At 39.1% G+C, this 14,126-nt stretch overlaps 1 protein-coding gene across 1 annotated transcript in view; it reads right to left on the reverse strand.

Annotated features, from left to right (window-relative positions):
• Window positions 1-14,126, reverse strand: part of SPATA17 (spermatogenesis associated 17) — a 246,627-nt gene that overhangs the window by 188,760 nt on the left and 43,741 nt on the right. The window contains exon 4 of the mRNA XM_040263268.1: window positions 9,568-9,618. Within this exon, the coding sequence (XP_040119202.1) occupies window positions 9,568-9,618 (51 nt within the window). The remainder of the gene's footprint in view (window positions 1-9,567; window positions 9,619-14,126) is intronic.

Genomic DNA, 14,126 nt, shown 5'->3' on the forward strand with positions numbered 1-14,126 from the left:
TATAATGGTCATCTGAGTTAAATTCACCCATTCCAGTCCATTTTAGTTCTCTGATTCCTAAAATGTTGATGTTCACTCTTGCTATCTCCTGTTTGTTCACTTCCAATTTGCCTCAGTTAATGAACCTAACATTCCATGTTCCTATGCAATATTGCTCTTTACAGCATCAGACCTTGCTTCCATCACCAGTCTCATCTACAGCTGGGTGTTGTTTTTGCTTTGGCTCCATCTCTTCATTCTTTCTGGAGTTATTTCTCCAGTGATCTCCAGTAGCATATTGGGCACCTACCAACCTGGGGAGTTCATCTTTCAGTGTCTTATCTTTTTGCCTTTTCATACTGTTCATGTGGTTCTCAAGGCAAGAATACTGAAGTGGTTTGCCATTCCCTTTTCTAGTGAACCACATTTTGTCAGCGGTCCCATTCAGTTCAGTTCAGTTCAGTTCAGTTGCTCAGTCATGTCCGACTCCTTGCGACCCCATGAATCGCAGCACGCTAGGCCTCCCTGTCCATTACCAACTCCCGGAGTTCACTCAGACTCATGTCCATCAAGTCAGTGATCCCATCCAGCCATCTCATCCTCTGTTATCCCCTTCTCCTCCTGCCCCCAATCCCTCCCAGTATCAGAGTCTTTTCCAGTGAGTCAACTCTTCGCATGAGGTAGCCAAAGTATTTCATGGCAAATAGATCAGGAAACAATGGAAACAGTGACAGACTTGATTTTCCTGGGCTCCAAAATCACTGCAGATGGTGACTACAGCCATGAAATTAAAAGACACTTGCTCCTTGGAAGAAAAGTTATGACAAACCTAGGCAGAATATTAAAAAGCTGAGATATTACTTTGCCAACAAAGGTCCATCTAGTCAAAGCTATCGTTTTTCCAGTAGTCATGTACGGATATGACAGTCGGACCATAAAGAAGGCTAAATGCCGAAGAATTGATGCTTTTGGACTGTGGTGTTGGAGAAGACTCTTGAGAGTCCCTTGGACTACAGGAGATCAAACCAATCAATTCCTTTAGTCAACCCTAAAGGAAATCAATACTGGATATTCATTGGAAGGACTAATGCTGAAGCTGAAGCTCCAATACTTTGGCCACCTGATGTGATGAGAAAACTCAGTAGAAAATAAGACCCTGATGCTGGGAAAGACTGAGGCAGGAGGAGAAGGGGACAACAGAGGATCAGATGGTTGGATGGCATCACTGGCTAAATGGACATGAGTTTGAGCAGGCTCCAGGAGTTGGTGATGGACAGGAAAGCCTGGTGTGCTGCCATGTCCTTGCAAAGAGTTAGACACAACCAAGCAACTGAACAAAAGAAAAGAGAGTTGATCATTTCAGGAAATAGTTTAAAATACTTAGGTGCCTGGAGAGCAGTAACTGGTAGGCAATTGCCAAGTCTTAATGTTGCACAGTGGTAAAGAATCCGCCTGTCAATGTGAGAGCCACAGGAGATGTGGGTTCAATTCCTGGGTCAGGAAGATCCCCTGAAAAAGGAAATGGCAACCCATTCCAGTATTCTCTCCTAGAAAATTCCATGGACATGGAGCCCAGTGGGCTACAATCCATAGTGTCACAAAGAGTCGGACAGAACTAAGTGACTGAGCATACGTGCACATCATTATTATTTACCAATGGTTCCGATTTACTAAGATTTGGGAATATGTGGTATTGCAAGCTCTTTCCTCAGAGACATATAGCTCTCACTGGCAGTTGGTTTGACTAAAGTATACCCAAGTTATCTACCGGCTATATCCATTCATGCTCGGTAGTAAAGTATGAGAATCTGGAACCATTCTATCGCAGAAATGGGGGCTCAAAGACACAGTTGAGGCTAAATGGATGTATCCCTAGAAATGGAAGAATTATCTATATGTGCCATTCCATACAGTAGGCTTCCCTCTAGATGGGTTTAGCGAGTAAACAAAAGCCACAGAGAAGCAAAAAATTCTGGATGTTGCAAACTGTAAATCACAGTATTGGAGAAAAAGAACAAGTAAAAGACCTTTAGGACAGATGAAACAATTCCACTAAATAGCACTTTTTTTTTTTTAACTACATGTGGGTATTTTTAAGTGGAGTTTCTACACATAAAGTAATACTGCTGTTCATCTTTATATTAGTACTATTATTAGAACACTGATTCTCTGAGTCGCCTATTTGGAGGGTCTGAGGTGACACCCTAATGCTTAAGTCAATGCTCACTAGCATCTGAAATGGAGGGTCAGTTCTATAGTCTGTAAAAAGATACACTATTATACATGTAGATGAACCAGGGAGAGAAAGAAGTTGAGCAAAGGAATCAACTCAGACATTTGCATAAGATACTGAAAGCTGTGCAAAGAGCAAGAACTGAAAAAGAAAATGTTGGAGGACAAATCTGAATAAGATCCACAATGGGGAAGGCAAGATGCTGGAGGAAAAGCAGAACTCTAATCTGGAGTAAATTCAAATTAAAGACCAGAAAGGCAATAAAGTGGCGCATGGAGAAACACGAGGAATGGGCCCTGGGAGCTAAGATAAAAATTTACTGAGCAAGTTATTGCTGTATTAATTGACTGTCACTGGCCAAGCTGCAAATCAGCAGCAGGGGTTTTGTATAGGCACAGTGTGGGTGCTAATAGCAGGTGATATCACAGCAGACCTCCTTCAAGCCTGTAAGTCTTATAACACTTTGGCAAGGTCCCAAAGCTCATGAGACCTTCCATTCACATTTGAATTACACTGACCAAATATTACCTTCCTCTGTGCAGTTTGCCTACACCACCTAGCCTAATCAAGCACTCAAAAAAGCCTTAAAGATCTCCCAGTAAGGGCTTAAATAATTTCCAACAAGGCCACCAAGGGACTTAGACATGATTTTTTGTCTTTTAAAGAGTACTTGAAGCAAACGGTTTTTGTTTTTGTTTCTACTCCTTGTTTGAAAAAACATGAGCCAATATTCATTGATTTATTCAGGCCATTTATTTAAACACCTAGTATAAGCCAGGAACTGTAGATTCAAAGACTAAGAAGATAGGATCCAGGCCCCAAGGGATGTACAGTGTGTGGGGAGTAGATACAGGCCTGTAAATTAGTAAGGATAATAACTGTTACAGGTTCTATAACAGAAGTATGTTGATGGTAAAACAGGGACATAAAAAAAGAAAGTGATCAATTCTACATGGTAGGGGGATCGTAAAGTCTTTAGAGAAAAGGTGACCCTTTAAAAAATAAATGCAGCAAATTGAGATATGAATAACTATGTCATTAAACTATCACATATATATAATTTATTCTTCATTATACAAAAGTGACATCTATTTAGGAATGGATAAGCCACAAATGAAAATTTTGAATTCCTTCTCTTTTCAGAAATGCTCCACTGGCCTCTCACAATTGAATATAATTTGTCATGCTTGGAGTCAATAGTCAATACATAATTTGCAATTGACTCAGTATATGAAGCAGAGTAAGACAAAAGTTTTTTTTTTAATTTTCTACTATATGATTTAGGTGCATATATAAAAATATACCTGTATGAATATTATTGACCATATATATTTTCTGTAGTTATCAGTTACTCTTAGAAATTCTTCCTCCTGTACACTTACTGTCACCCATATTTAAATTATTTAAAGGGTAACTCTTTTGAGCAAAATTATTTGGTAGCTTATAAACTGAAAAGGCAGAGTTGTAGAGATTAGAAGTAAAACTTCAGCTGCTGGTATCCAGTTAGGGTTGTAAGCTTCAGATGTGTACAACATAGAAGGTATGTGGACCACACATTGGTCTCTTTAGCCTCTCAGTCCCACAGAGAGCAAAATTTTCAGAGCACTGTCTTGCAAAGAAATCCACTTACAAATAGATGTGCCCATGTCCACTTACAAATAAGTTCAGTTCTGGCCATATGATCACCTCATGCTAAAAATTAATTTTTGTTAGGCAGTCACACCAGCCTCTATGCAAGTGAGCCTTAGTCCTGATTCCTTGTTACCAAGTTACCAAATTGACTCATCCAAATCTCTGAAGGAAGTCTTTGAACATCTTTGCAGAGAAGTGTTTCTATTTCAAATTTCCCACAGTAGTATTTACACACTCCACAGAGCCTCGCAAGAATTCCTCAGTTTCTTCAGTGGATCATTTCATCCTCTAGGTAATGCTCAAGTCTTCCTTCCTTTCACTTAATGACCACTGCATTCCCACCTTTACTCTTGTCTCCTGGAATGTGTCCAAAAAAAAAAAAAATCTGGACATAGCCAGGAGAGACTTGACTTGAAAGAATTATTGCAAGAAACTGGGGGTGAATGACTCCTGCAGGAGATGGAGGTGGACAATTGAGACACGGAGACTCTTTGGCCATAACAATTGCAAGCATGGTGGAAATTAGGCAAAACGAGTTTTTCTTTTATAAGAAGATGTGAACATGGCTGGGAAGAATCTGATATGGGCAAGTGGGAATGAAAGGGTGGCATAATCAGATAGCAGATCAGAGAATGCTTTACCCCAAAGCCCATTCTCACGAGGAGGAACTGAGACTCCGTGTGCTGACTTTAGTCAAGGGCCCTGGGAGAAGGGGAGAAGCTTACCCACAGCTTGGTTAATGAACCTGTTTTTTTCCAGTTGATCACTGGGGACAAACAGTTCAGCTAATCAGTTGTGAGGTGAAGGAGCAATTTTGGGGAATGTGTCTAGCTTTGTTATGGGTGAACAAGGGGGCATCTGTACCTCTTATCTGAGTCATGTGGGAAAGGGTGGTTTTTTTGTTTTGGGTTTTGGGGTTTTTTTTGCAGTAAGCTGCTTCTGAAACACAAGAGTTGGGGGGCAGGGGGACAGGTGCATTCAAGTTTGCTGTTTTCTAAGATCACAGGAACAAGGCAGAGTTCAACATCTTCCACGGATATTAATCAAAGAAAAGGTGAGACTGGGCAATGAATGCTATCAGGAGTAATTGAGCAGGATACTATGGGGCCTTCATAGAAAAGAACCTCACCCCATGTCCTCCAACTGCCTCTTATTTGTAGAAAAACTCTAGCTTCCTAGGCCTTCCCTGAATTTTGAAAGAGTACATTTAATCAGAGAAGTGAGAAAATGCAGAAAGAAAGGAAAATGGTCAATCAAGTAAAATATTAATAATAATTGTTTAGCCATTAAACAAAGTCAAAGAACTTTAGCTCCTCCTCTAGGATTATAGCTAATATTCCAAGCCATGCCCTTGGCTGTTTTGCAGATACTGAAACCCCCACCAGGTGGAAAAAGTGAACTGTATACTGCCCACAGCATGGAGACCCCAGACCCCCAGACCCGCTGGACCTGGAAGGTTTTATTGACTCCCAATTATCTCACCAGTAACCAGAAGAATGTCCAGGCAGAAGAATGTCCATGAGCTGACCACCCTCCCCATAACTTTCCACCCTCACACTGTCCTTAAAAACCTTTCCCTGAAAGCCTTCAGGAAGTTTGGGCCTTTTAAGCACTAGCTGCCTGGACTCCTTGCTTGGTTCCTGCAGTAAACACTGCACCTTCCTTCACCACAACCTGGTGTCAGTAGATTAGCTTCACTATCTGGGGGCAAGTGGACCCAAGTTTGGTTTGGTAACATCAGGAAATACAGATTTTAGTATGATGTTTAATTCAGTTCAGTTCAGTCGCTCAGTTGTGTCCGACTCTTTGCGACCCCATGAATCGCAGCACGCCAGGCCTCCCTGTCCATCACCAACTCCCGGAGTTCACTCAGCCTCACGTCCATCGAGTCCGTGTTGCCATCCAGCCATCTCATCCTCTGTCGTCCCCTTCTCCTGCCCCCAATCCCTCCCAGCATCAGAGTCTTTTCCAATGAGTCAACTCTTCACATGAGGTGGCCAAAGTACTGGAGTTTCAGCTTTAGCATCAGTCCTTCCTAAGAACACGCAGGACTGATCTAATTTAGAATGGACTGGTTGGATCTCCTTGCAGTACAAGGGACTCTCAAGAGTCTTCTCCAACACCACAGTTCAAAAGCATCAATTCTTCTGTGCTCAGCCTTCTTTACAGTCCAACTCTCACCTCCATACATGACCACAGGAAAAACCATAGCCTTGACTAGATGGACCTTTGTTGGCAAAGTAATGTCTCTGCTTTTGAATATGCTATCTAGGTTGGTCATAACTTTCCTTCCAAGGGATAAGAATCTTTTAATTTCATGGCTGTAATCATCATCTACAGTGACTTGGAGCCCCCCAAAATAAAGTCTGACACTGTTTCCACTGTTTCTCCATCTATTTCCCATGAAGTGATGGGACCAGATGCCATGATCTTCGTTTTCTAAATGTTGAGCTTTAAGCCAACATTTCATTCTCCTCTTTCACTTTCATCAAGAGGCTTCTTAGTTCCTCTTCACTTTCTGCCATAAGGGTGGTGTCATCTGCATATCTGAGGTTATTGATATTTCTCCCAACAATCTTGATTGCAGCTTGTGCTTCTTCCAGTCCAGCATTTCTCATGATGTACTCTACATAGAAGTTAAATAAGCAGAGTGACAATATACAGCCTTGATGTATCCCTTTTCCTATTTAAATAAGCAGGGTGACAATATACAGCCTTGACATACTCCTTTTCCTATTTGGAACCAGTCTGTTGTTCCATGTCCACTTCTAACTGTTGCTTCCTGACCTCCATATAGGTTTCTCAAGAGGCAGGTCAGGTGGTCTGGTATTCCCATCTCTTTTAGAATTTTCCACAGTTTATTGTGATCCACACAGTCAAAGGCTTTGGCATAGTCAATAAGGCAGAAGTAGATGTTTTTCTGGAACTCTCTTGCTTTTTCCATGATCCAGCGGATGTTGGCAATTTCATCTCTGGTTCTTCTGCCTTTTCTAAAACCAGCTTGAACATCTGGAAGTTCACAGTTCACGTATTGCCGAAGCCTGGCTTGGAGAATTTTGAGCATTACTTTACTAGCGTGTGAGATGAGTGCAATTGTGTGGTAGTTTGAGCATTCTTTGGCATTGCCTTTCTTTGGGATTGGAATGAAAACTGACCTTTTCCAGTCCTGTGGCCACTGCTGAGTTTTCCAAATTTGTTGGCATATTGAGTGCAACACTTTCACAGCATCATCTTTCAGGATGTGAAACAGCTCAACTGGAATTCCGTCACCTCCACTAGCTTTGTTCGTAGTGATGCTTTCTAAGGCCCACTTGACTTCACAGTCCAGGATGTCTGGCTCTAGGTGAGTGATCACACCATCGTGATTATCTTGGTTGTGAAGATCTTTTTTGTACAGTTCTTCTGTGTATTCTTGCCACCTCTTCTTAAAATCTTCTGCTTCACTTAGGTCCAGACCATTTCCAGCCTTTATCGAGCCCATCTTTGCATGAAATGTTCCCTTGGTATCTCTAATTTTCTTGAAGAAATCTCTAGTCTTTCCCATTCTGTTGTTTTCCTCTATTTCTTTGCATTGATCGCTGAGGAAGGCTTTCTTATCTCTTCTTACTATTCTTTGGAACTCTGCATTCAGATGCTTATATCTTTCCTTTTCTCCTTTGCTTTTTGCTTCTCTTCTTTTCACAGCTATTTGTAAGGCCTCCCAGACAGCCATTTTGCCTTTTTGCAGTTCTTTTCCACGGGGATGGTCTTGATCACTGTCTCCTGTACAATGTCAGGAACCTCATTCCATAGTCCATCAGGCACTCTATCTCTCAGATCTAGTCCCTTAAATCTATTTCTCACTTCCACTGTATAATCATAAGGGTTTTGATGTAGGCCATACCTGAATGGTCTAGTGGTTTTCCCTACTTTCTTCAATTTAAGTCTGAATTTGGCAATAAGGAGTTCATGATCTGAGCCACAGTCAGCTCCCAGTCTTGTTTTTTGTATAGAGCTTCTCCATCTTTGGCTGCAAAGAATATAATCAATCTGATTTTGGTGGTGACCATCTGGTGTTAAAATAACTCAAAAACCCTGCTTTCTGAGTGCTTTGGATTGATGTGGATTTCTTAGACATGCCTTTTGTTATTGTTGTTGTTTAGTTGCTCAGTTGTGTCTGATTTTTTTGTGACCCCATGGACTGTAGCCTGCCAGATTCTTCTGTCCATGGGATTTCCCAGGCAAGAATACTGGAGTGGATTGCCATTTCCTTCTCCAGGGTATCTTCCTGACCCAGGGATTGAATCTGCGTCTCCTGCATTTCTGGCAGATTCTTTACTACTGACCGCCTGGGAGGCCCTAGACATGCCTAGTCAAGGTAAAAGGAATCTTACCAGTTCCAGTCAGATCTGAATTCAATACAAAATTTGGGGCTAAATAATAAACACAAGAATGTGTTTTTCTAGCCCTGACTCCTGTGCCTCTGTCTCCCCTGATGACCTCTGGGAACCTTTGAGCCTCCCATCATCATTTGCTTTAGATTCTCTGTTATCTATTGCTTTTTACTTTACAGGCGTATCTAACAAAGGTGCATAAAAAAGAAAAAAAAAATCTAACATTATTTTAAGCTCAGAAGTTAAGCCTTTAGCAGAACTGTATAGAGAATCAGACTCTCCTAAATTCCCAGACTCAAGCATTCCTATTAAAAGAGGAAAATCATTACTGTATTTCTAAGAGAGGTAAATATAGCCCTGTGCACCTAGAGTTTCTCTTCTGGCTCAGGAGAAGCAACAACAACAACAAAATCTACTTTTTCCTCTTCTTTTTCTTCCCCTTAAACTACGGAAACACAGAGAGGTAGACAGATATTGGAGATCGCCCCTGGGCTGGGCTCCCATACAGTCACACTTACAATAGAAAGCCTTTTCCCAAAGCAGTATACGTCATCAAAATAATGCAAATTTAACTGCCTTAGTACAACACAGGACTTTCAGAGAGAATTTGCCGATCTTGCTTCACCCAAAATAAAATCCATTATGAGTAGAAACAAGAATTAATAGATCAATGAAAGAGAATATGTGAAGGTAAAATTAAAACATGGGTTTTAAGGACATTAATGAAATTCACCTAAGTAATTTCCCCATTTATAACAGCTTCACAATTAAACTATTATCATACTGTCTGATACAAAAGAAATAATACTTTTGCTGTGGCTCTTCCCCAAATCTGTGCAGAAACCAAGGAAGCTTCATAATCACAAAATTCAGCTTCTTATTAGGCAAGTAACACATAAAAATGAACACAGAAATGACAGAAATAAAATGTCTAAGCTGGAAACTGACTTTATTACTGTGAAATCATATGAATAATTTCTAATTGATTTGTATTGGGCAGGAACCTTATATTCCAGAAGCATGCTCGTCTATTTATCACAATATTCTATATGACATATGGAAACTAATACCTTGCTTCATTAATATTTAGAGTCTTTCTCTAGTCATGGCTCAGAGATATTTAACATTCTAAAACATAAGCATTGATAATTACGTGTTTTACATTTTACTCTAATTTTTAATACTGCCAAGACTATTTAGTATAACTAACTTTTTAACTATGTACTCTTTTCTCTCTTTACCATTAGCATATCAATCAAATTTGCATTATTCTGGTTTGCTCATTTTATTAAAAGCGAATTCAGGGCACAATTGACTTTTCATTTGTTTAACAAGTGAAGAAATATTTACCCTGACAGCCATTGCATTGTAGAGTTTCATCTTCATAGTGTAATGCGCTAACTGTGAATCAAAAAAAAAAAAGATAGCATATATTTTAGTTTTACACAAAGACAATGCAGCCTCTTTTTACATATAAAACATAAGAATCTTTATACATAATACATACTATGAGTCCTAGGCTTCGAAAAATGAAATCAAACTTTGTATTGAAGAGATAGGCTTCCTAATACATAATGCAGGCTTAACCAGAAAAATCTATGGTAGTCAAACTAGGAGCTAATGGAGATATATGATCATAAAATGCTCTCCGCTGAGTTTGATAATCAATGGTGCTCTACTGAGAATAGAATAACAAAGCAGAAATATTCACAAGTGCTGGTGACACGTAGTATTGTATGATTTATTCACTGGGGTTCTTTTAGCCAAAACTCACAGAAACATAAAAGGAATTCATATTTCAAGACGTCTGGTTTAATGAAAAATTCAAAGAAATGCTGTCTTCAGTCGAAATCGTTCAAGGATATGGATGCAGTGATGGAGCAAAATTGTGCCTTCCAACCATCTGTACAAAATGTTATGTACTTAGCTGCCTCCTGAGTAATCCTTGGGAATTTTCTTTTATTTAATATTCATTTTAACACCATAAAATCATAAATACAATGATATCATGTTATAGCAAATCCCCTGATATAATGAAGACTTCCTAAAGTCTTGGTTTCTTTCTGGTACAGACACATTTATCTATTCATATACAAATCTCTGTGACAGTAAATATTTAGCAACAGAGCTTATTTCAATGAAAGTATTGCTTTAAATAAAACTTTCACATCTGTTCTTTCAATTAAAAAGATATAATTAACATAATTCATGACAGTACAATAAACATTGAAATACATATTTTTTTCCACACAAAATACAACTTTATCCATTTTTATTTAATCAAAACTGATCAGACTAATAGAACTTGAGCCTGGATAATAGTTGTGAGTTTTCAGCAAAAATCAGAGTAAGTGTCTTAACCTTTCATATAGGGGTTTTCTCCCCTGCAACAAACAGGAATTCATATAAAAGGGTTTCACTGTAATTAGTATTGTTTGAATTGCCTGATCTGATCCAAAGTAAATTGTCTGTGGAGAGCAGCAGGGCTGGTTTATTTATCAACAGTCTGAGCAATTAGGAAACAGTTGGCTGCAATATGTTATTTACAAACGAACACAATGATGTTCCTTCATTTTAAATTCTCTTTCTTCCTTATAGCAAGCATGGTATAATTCCTGGTGTTTGAGGTGAATTTAAAATATTTACTTAAATATAGCATTTCCACGGGGCAAATACCACCATTAAATATTTTTATACAAAAGAAACACATTGGAAGCTTTATGTTTGAAAAAGTTGGGTTCAGAAATGATATTATTTATCTTTTTTCATGCTCTTCTTCAGTTAGCAGCAGGGAGCTGGGTAGCTTGAATATGGTACTTGAAGTCTCCCAGTCTTGATTTCTATCCTAACAAAATGATACATCACATACTTCACGGAGTTGTTGTGAAGAATAAAATGAGATAAAGTATTTAAGGTGCAAAGCTGATGGTCATTAGGAAAGGGATTGTCACTGCTACACATTTTGTGGCTCAAAGTATATAATTTAACTATAAGTAAAATTCCAAAGAGGCTTCCCTTGTAGCTCAGTTGGTAAAGAATCTGCCTGCAGTACAGGAGACCCAGGTTCAACCCCTGGGTTGGGAATATCCCCTGGAGAAAGAAATGGCAACCCATTCCAGTATCCTTGCCTGGAAAATCTCATGGACAGAGGAGCCTGGTGGGCTGCAGTCCATGGGGTCGCAAAGAGTCGGGCACAACTGAGTGACTAACACGTACGTACTTAAAATTCAAAAAGGTATAACAAGTTAAATTTTATTCTGAATGAAGAAGAGAGAAATGTTTGAACCTAAAGTTTAACTAATTTTATATTTAAAAGGTAGAAAAGTACTTTGATTCTAAATTATCATTCTTATATGAAGCCCAGATTGATGTTACATTTATTCTCAATTTTTAGCCCAGATGCTTCTGAAAATACCAGCAAAACTTGGCAGAAAACATTGCATGATTCATTTATATGAGGTACCTGGAACAGTCAAATTCACAGAGGCAGACAGCACAATAGTGGTTACCAGGCACTGGAGGAAGAAGAGCAGATACTGTTTACTGAGTACAGTTTCCCTTTGAAATGATGGAAGAGTTTTGGAGCTGGGCAGTGGTGGTAGTTGCATAACAATGCGACTGGACTTAATGTCACTGAATGGTACAGTTAAAAATAGTCAAAATGATCAATTTTATGCTACATATATTTTATCACAGTTTAAGAAAAAACACTAAAAAATCATTTTGATTATGACTTGTACATTTTCATAGCTTTTCATAGCTATCTATGAGACGCACTGGACAGTTCTGAAGTTTTAAAAATTTCATCTTAGTCTCTATATTTCTATTCTGAGCCATGAAGTTTGTTATGCTAATATTTGCCCTTTTGGTTACATAAATAGTTAAATGATAATTCATACCAAAGCCTATGTTCTTAATATTATTTTTCAAGTTTCTGTCTGTCCTAAAAGTTTTTTCTATTCATTCCATGAAGTTGGATAAGCAAAGCATATCCTAACTACTAAATGTTAATATCTAGGAACCACAGACTATAGTAATTCATTAGCAGATATACTTAAAAGTTTCCTTTCTATAAATTAATTTTATATCTTATTGTTAAGGTACCAAGTCTATTTTAGAGGAAAACTAAAGATCTGGGGTAAAGCTCAAGCATAAAATATGATAATTTCAATGTCATCAAAACATTTTAGACATACCCAAAATATTTGTTGAATAAATGAAGAAAGGGAAGGAGAGAGGGAGAGGGAGAAAGAGGAGAGAAAGACAAACAGAATTAATATGTTGCATTTACAACAGATAGAGTAGAAAGAATTCCTGGGATGAAACACAGCATTTGAACACTGAATTAACCACTTTTTCACTATATGGGCTTTGTTATATCACCTAGCTCAATTTTTACAAGGCTTCTAAAATTTTTTCTGGAAGTTGTTTTCCTTTAAAGCAATTTTCTGAGTGCTTAATATCCATGTGGACCTTTCAGACAGGGCTGCTATTTGATGGGAATGGATCTGTGATATTGATGGGAGCATATTTCATATTTGAGTTTCTTTTTTTTCTATCAGGTGAATTACAGCGTGGAGCGAGTGTGGGGATAAATGAGAAACACTCTCTTAAAGGTCAAGTGATATTCAAAACTCACCATATCAGGTCCCAATTTTGTTCTCCAATTATCTCTCACCATTGTCGTTTTGTAGTCGCTAAGTCATGTCTGACTCTTTGCAACCCCATGGACAGTAGCCTTCCAGGCTCCTCTGTCCTTGGGATTCTCCAGGCAAGAATACTTGAGTGGGTTGCCATGTCCTCCTCCAGGGCATCTTCTTGACTCAGGGATGGTACCCAGGTCTCCTGCACTGGTGGGCAGATATTTACCACTGAGCCACAGGGAAGCCCATCTCTCACCAGGCCACTCCTTTAAACCTCAATCTGATAAAATTATCTTTTCTTCACTTCCGCACTCACACTACTCCCTTTGCCTGAAACGTCTTAGCATTCTTTTCTAACTGATCAAATTCTCTGTTTTTCTTGCAAGCATTTACAGGAGAAACCACCTTTTCTCCCCTACTCCAAGAAGCAGCTGGCATTCTCTCAGCTCCAGTGGATACCTAACTGCAAAGCAGTTCAGACCAGGAGGACGTACTCCTGGAAAAACCACAACCACAACAAAAACCCAAAGAACAAACAAACAAAAAAACCTCACTGTTAACTCTCAAACTTATTACATTTGTTGTTCTCCCTCCATTTTTGGAGTTGTCAGTCCTCCTCAGGTACACGCTTCCTTTCCTCCATGTCGCCTCCCTACCCTGCTCCAATAAACCAAGCAAAAGATCTTACTCTTTACAACTCCAGCTGTTACCTTGAGACTTTCCAAATCCATGTATCCACAACACACTCAAATACTTGTTCTCACAACTACCCCATCTTTCTCAGTCCCAATGTTGTCCCAATACTTTCATAGCCATGTCCCAGACCCTGGGAACTAGACATGTTCTGCCTCTTAAGTCTTAAACTCAGCAAATTCTCCTCCTTAAATCCCCGATGCCTTAATTTCTAATAAAGGTTTTTCCACCTAGTATAGACAGACCTAGGACAGGTACTTCCTCTCCCTCAGTTTCAAGTTTCTTTTTCACATATTTTTATATACAACAGCTATATTGATATTTTGCTACATGAACATACCATAAATTAACCAATCTTTTCTGTTACTGTTGAGCCTTTAGGTTGGAGGCCAGGAAAATCTGAGTTTCAAATGCTCGATCATTTTCAAAACCAGAAAGTAATGCATATTTATAATAAAGTTAAGTGATGTGTGTGTGTATGTGTGTGTCTGTATGCTCTGTTGTGTCCGACTCTTTTGTGACCCCATGGGCTGTAGCCCACAAGGCTCCTCTGTCCATGGGATTTCCCAGCCA

The sequence above is a fragment of the Oryx dammah genome, unplaced genomic scaffold, assembly GCF_014754425.2.
Source record: "Oryx dammah isolate SB20612 unplaced genomic scaffold, SCBI_Odam_1.1 HiC_scaffold_21, whole genome shotgun sequence".
Classification (NCBI taxonomy): domain Eukaryota; kingdom Metazoa; phylum Chordata; class Mammalia; order Artiodactyla; family Bovidae; genus Oryx; species Oryx dammah.